This window comes from Carya illinoinensis, chromosome 14 (genome assembly GCF_018687715.1).
Source record: "Carya illinoinensis cultivar Pawnee chromosome 14, C.illinoinensisPawnee_v1, whole genome shotgun sequence".
In the NCBI taxonomy this organism is placed as follows: Eukaryota; Viridiplantae; Streptophyta; class Magnoliopsida; order Fagales; family Juglandaceae; genus Carya; species Carya illinoinensis.
In genome coordinates this window covers 3667597-3673285 of record NC_056765.1, presented here as the reverse complement: position 1 = coordinate 3673285, position 5689 = coordinate 3667597, and the positions used below count along the sequence as shown (strand labels likewise).

General features: G+C 35.5%; 1 protein-coding gene across 1 annotated transcript; it reads left to right on the top strand.

Annotated features, from left to right (window-relative positions):
• The first annotated feature begins 258 nt into the window (after positions 1–258).
• Positions 259–4886, top strand: LOC122294950 (RING-H2 finger protein ATL38-like). Its single transcript, XM_043103940.1, has 3 exons — positions 259–872; positions 1910–2007; positions 4188–4886. The coding sequence occupies exons 1-3, from the start codon at positions 714–716 to the stop codon at positions 4615–4617; spliced, it is 687 nt and encodes a 228-aa protein (XP_042959874.1). The 5' UTR covers positions 259–713; the 3' UTR covers positions 4618–4886.
• Positions 4887–5689: the final 803 nt, after the last annotated feature.

Sequence of the window (5689 nt, the reverse complement as noted above, 5' to 3'; positions counted from 1 at the left end):
AAAAAATTTATTTATCATTTTTTTTATTATCATCTTTTCAAAATTTCAAATGGTGTGGAAAGCTTTCAATATAATCAAATAATTTATAAAAAACTTATTTTAAACTAGTTTTTTTTTTTTTTTGGTTTATTGAGAAAGTACACTACAAATGTGAAGTTGTGAACTAGCTCCTTAGAAAAAGTAATGTGCAAAAAGGTGTGATTAACCAGGAAAATCATAAAATAAATTAAATAACTATATAAACAAATGTTTTGTCCTTTCTATATTACAGTGGATTTGGATCTGGTTGAAGTCTCTCTCTCTTTCTCTGCGTCTCTCCCGCTCGCAAAGTCCTCCATATGGGCTTCCATACTCACTGGCTCTGCCCAGTCCCACCGAGGTTTCCATCTTCTCCTTGGTTTCTATACTCTCTGCCACAATGAAACAGTCACTTCCTTAGCCTTCCTTCCCAAATACAAGCTTCAATAGAAAATTTTGACCAATGATAGCTCTGATTGGTCATTGTTGGTCAGCGATGGTGCTTTGTAGAAGCCTGATCTGGGTTTGTGTGTGACAGAAGCTCCATCGTCACGGTGCGAAATTCTGTACTCCTTCTAGTCTTTCTTAGACTGGAATTACATTTCTCTATGTGGAAGAGAATTGAGATCGTGATAGCTCTGTAATTGTGAAAATTAGTTTGAAGATTTGATTTTTTTTTCTTTCTTGGCGAAAATATGATATCTTCGGGGATAAATTTGGTGATGACGGTGATTGGGTTCGCGGTGAGCACCATGTTCATCGTGTTTGTGTGCACGCGCCTTGTTTGCGCTCGGATTCACTTGAATGTTTCCAGGCGCTCCTTTCTTATCGCTTCCAGATCCGATCTCAGTATTGTAAGTCATCTCTTTTGTCTTGTTTGTTTATATGTATATGTAGATTTTGTGAATTAAAAATTTCGGCTTTCTTTGGTTGCACAAGTTAGGAGCTTATTAGGCATATTTCCCATGTTGGTGAAATCCAAATCAATTAGTTTAAGAAAAATCTATAATCTATTATACATTTCCTCTCCTATCATTTGCTTCTGTACTTTGAGAGACGGTTGATGTGGTTTCCCCGGAACCACCGGGGTTCTGGGTCTAGTTTTCTTTAGACTTCATAGAAATTTCGTAGTCAATCTTATATCCTTTGATCTCTTGGTGTTTTGAATTCATACATGTCTCATATTTGTGTGTTTAGGCTTCGTTTGGATGTTAAGACAAGTTCATTGAGTTATGAATGGTAGTATTTTGTTGGTCCATTGAGATGGGATTAACTTTCTTAGGTTGTGATGAGTTTAAGTTTTTAGGTTAACATGTATGAAGTATGTTGAGATGAGTTTAAATTTTTTATAGGAAGTTATAAAAAGTAGTGGTTCCATCAATGATTAGTTTAAGATGAATTGAGATGAGTTCAATTTGGTTGTACAATTAAACACAACCTTCATTGACAGTCGTGACTACCCCACTTTATACAAACTCGGCAAATTTTGAAAATTTTATGGTTTGGTTTATTAGATGAGATCTTATCATCTTATATAATCATTACAATTTTTTCAAGCTCCAACACAAAATATAATCAACAATTCAACTTTTTCAAATTCTAAAACAAAAATAATATAAAAAATTATATTATAATAATATTTTATTCAACTTTCAACTTTTATCTCATTTTAACTGTATAACCAAACGAGAAGGTTTGGATTATTGAGTTTCTATATGTGACTTATACAAAAGAGAAAAATAAAAGAGTTTCTTTATTTTAGATAAATCAATCGCAACTGCAGTTTGTGTCTTGTACGATTCATTTCATTTATAGCAGTGCAATTATGTTCAACATGATGCTCTGCTTTGTCCACGCACTTACCATTTTTAATTTTTTTCCCATGGTACAGCTAGAGCGAGGCTTACATGGTCTTGAACCTGTAGTTGTAGCGAATTTTCCTACAAAGAAATATAGTGATGAATTTCTCTCCGTTGCAGAAGATGCTCAGTATGCTCTTTATCTCATTGTTGAATTCCTTCTTGTACTGGTTTTTTGTTTTTTCTTAAATCCCATTCTAAATAGGTCATTATTCTGCATTCAATATGATGTTTGCGTGCCTAAGACTTGCAGAGTCTATGAATTTTTTGCTATTGTTCCTACTTCAAAGCACATAACACTTTGAGTGTGAACAATAGACAACGTAGTGTAGGCATTATTAGCTTTTCTGGTTCAATGTTGCTTTATGGAGAGTCATGTGGAGTTTGAGTGGGTTACTGCTGAGATAATAGTCTTTGCCGATCGTATGCATATGTCAGTATTAATTTGTAGCTATTTGCCAAATGTTGGAAAATGCTCATGGGAAAAAAAAAAAAAAAAAAAAGTTTCTTGTAAGCTAGGGTGGCTTCAAAAGTGCATTATTTTATCAATATTGTAAATTAAGGAGATGGAAGGTGAGATGAAGTCTCAGAGATAGGGGACAGAGCAATCAATTAGAAGTATGATTTAGAAGATGATACTAAATTGAGGAAAATGACAAGCAGTTGTTGCAGTAAAGTGCATGTAATATGAGGGTGAATGGATGTGTATATATTGGTTTTTGGTGTAAAATTAATTACATATCTATTTTTGAAAGAATTTGATTTGATAAAAACCACACATTTTACAGGAGGATGGCTATTCCAATTGCAAGAACTGTCCCTTGCGTGCATTTTTTGTCACTGGCTTTTGATAAATAAAAAAATAAAAAATAAAATAATAAAAAGTATACTGGTTTTGGTTTAATGACATTTGCACGATCATTTTGTATCAACTTGTGGATGTAGTGAAGCTGTCAAATGTAAGGAATTTCCCTTGGGTTACGAATAAGAGACCTTTTGCAAAAGTTGATGATTCGGACTTGTGGTTCTGTTCTTACAAGTTACAACAATTTGTTGATTTCATTGAGTTTCTGTATACAAGTCTGTTCTCATAATGATTTGTTGGCTTCATTGAGTTTCTTTATATTGATAACCGATCTTTTTTTTTTTTTTTTTGTATACGGAAAATATTCTGTTTCATTTGGGATCCTATTTCCCACTTATCAAAAAAAAAAAAAAATTGGGATCCTATTTCCTCGGTGTGGAGGGTCACTGGATATTCAATGATGAGTGTTTGAATGAATGGTTAGGTTAGGCGAGTAAGATATGGATGGAATTTTTGTGTGAAAGTGTATCATTTTTTAAGGGGGGGTCTATGGAAATTCTCCTTTTAGCTCATAAAGATGAGAGTTAGTAGCATTGATGGAGACTGTTTAGGCATCTTTGTTTTTATCACCATGATTGGGATCTATATGACATTATCGAAAGCTACATCACTGTATGCTGGTGGAGCACTATAGATAATTTAACCATGTAGATCAATACTTCAACTCTTCCTCTCCTATCTTTTGTGCTATTTTATTGATAAAAAATGTCTTCTGGTCATCGATGGTCAGAGTATATCCCATTGCTATTATTAATTGGTATTGGTCGTCAAATATTCTATGGTATATCAGAGCATCAGGGGTCTGCTTCTAGTTTTGATTCAATAAATCTGGACCTACAGTGAACGTGAAATCCAAGTTGCAAAGACGAATGTTAGAGAACTGTGCTCCTTGAACTTTATTCACGTTCAATAGCCTGTTTGCCTGAATGGGGAAGCTTAAGAACTACCAGATGAGATTAGCTATTAGGAACATGGCTTTCTGTGAAGACCCTCTTTATCTTGTTTTTCCTCTTGTCAGTCCAACCTTGAAACCCTTTCTTGGTCTGAAGGCAATCCCTTTGTGAACTCATCAACTGGTTATGAAAGATCTCATAGTACTATTGTAACCAGTTATTTTTTAAATTTTCCTATTTTTTTTTTTTCCTTTGTAATTGTTCTGTTCTTTCTTTTCTCTCTCAGTTTTAAATTAACAAAATGGAAAATGGTTGAAGGTGAATTTTTTGGTAATTTTCACGAAGACATTTGTTGCGATGTTCTCATAAGCTGCTTAATTGTAGGAGTGTTATACCTATCCAAAATAAAAAAAGAAAGAAAGAAAAAGAAAGAGAAAAAGTTGTAGGAGTGAACGCTTTTGGAGTTAGTTTTCCTGTCACCATGGTCATGCATTTTTATCTTTTCCTCTGATTTCCTGTAATATATCCTAATGAAATCCGAAAATGTGGCAGATGCACAGTTTGCCTTGCAGAATTCCGTGGTGAAGATATTTTGCGGATCCTTCCCTACTGTGGGCACTCCTTCCATGTGACTTGCATAGACATATGGCTACAGCAACATTCAACCTGTCCTGTTTGTCGGATATCATTGCGTGAGTTTCCTGAGAGAAAACGCATAATGCAACCCTTGTTCAGTTCAGTTTTTCGATCTCCTTACAGTGTGGAGTCCTTGAACTCTGATTCATATCACTGTATGGCGAGTGGTAACAGATTTCCACTGAGCACCCATGGCAACCATGGGATGGACCCCATTCAAGAGGATCATTGTACGCCGGAGGTTGTTAGTGCAGAAGCTGGGGTGCATGTCTCCCCGTTCAGCGATGATAATCAGGCAATGAAAGACTCAAAAACCAAGCATGTCGAAAGCCCATCAAATCACTAAACTGTGTCTATTTCTGGGAATCTAAGCTGCACTCATTAGCAGGACGAATTATTCAGAGATTCAGAAAATGCCCAAATAATCGGAATTGAATCCACTGGAACTGTAATAAGTAGATTATTTTCTCGTGGCTTAATGTGTATATTGCAAAGATGATTTGCTTCTCCTTTCTCACTTCTCCCTTTGACAGTGGCTAGCAATGGCAGTTTTGTAAGTTCGGTTGTATAACTAGAATGGATAGGTTAATGTGAATCGCACCCTTGATAATTGCATCGTTGTGCTTGGGCTGTGAGGGCTCTCAACCACATGGATAGTTCAATGTGCTCATCAACGCCTGACCTTGAGATGTTGATCATCTAATGCACATTAGCATGGTGTATTTCTCCTGTTCGAATTGGGGTTTGAAACCAGACTTCTGCTAAGAATGATAGACGGGATGATTCAGATGAGATCTAATATAGATCTAACTTTCTATTCACTCGTGGGATCCGGGCGGTCCCAGGGGGACCATCACGGCTCTTCTCTTCCGAGAGAACCCATCTCTCTCTCTCTCATGTTGGCATTGAGTATGGAAATAATTATGCAAGTTAGCATTGCCATCTCTATCATGGGCTCTTGTTGCTGGATAGCTCACATGGGTGGTCCAACCACTCTTGACAGCTTAAAATATCACCGAAAGCTCGTGAATCGGCCTGAGATTTGCTTTTTATTATTGATAATGATCAAAACACGTCTTTCATTGATAGGAATAACCCAAAAAGAAGAGACTCCATTGTTGGTTGTTGTACTCAAATCTCCTGCGTCCAGTTTGCAAATGCATACTTGATTTTAGTTATAGGAAAAAATCTACTCTTCAGCACATTCAAATATTCTACACCACACACCTGATTAGGCAATCCGGGTTCACGAAAGCAAAATAAAAGAGTATTGCTACTCATAGGTCTCATACACCATACACTTCACTTTTTTTATTTTTTAAAATTTTTTTTAGATTTATTCTTTTTAAACTAATTCAATTTTTCTATTCATTATTTCATGTACCAAACATTTGATCAAAGAAAAAAATTAAAAAAAT

What these genes read in the sequence shown, in the direction of transcription:
- LOC122294950 (XM_043103940.1), top strand. Translation starts at nt 714, where the DNA reads ATGATATCTTCGGGGATAAATTTGGTGATGACGGTGATTGGGTTCGCG. An exon ending in CCAGATCCGATCTCAGTATT is followed by an intron (nt 873 to 1,909) that starts GTAAGTCATCTC and finishes CCCATGGTACAG; the next exon opens with CTAGAGCGAGGCTTACATGG. An exon ending in TCCGTTGCAGAAGATGCTCA is followed by an intron (nt 2,008 to 4,187) that starts GTATGCTCTTTA and finishes AAAATGTGGCAG; the next exon opens with ATGCACAGTTTGCCTTGCAG.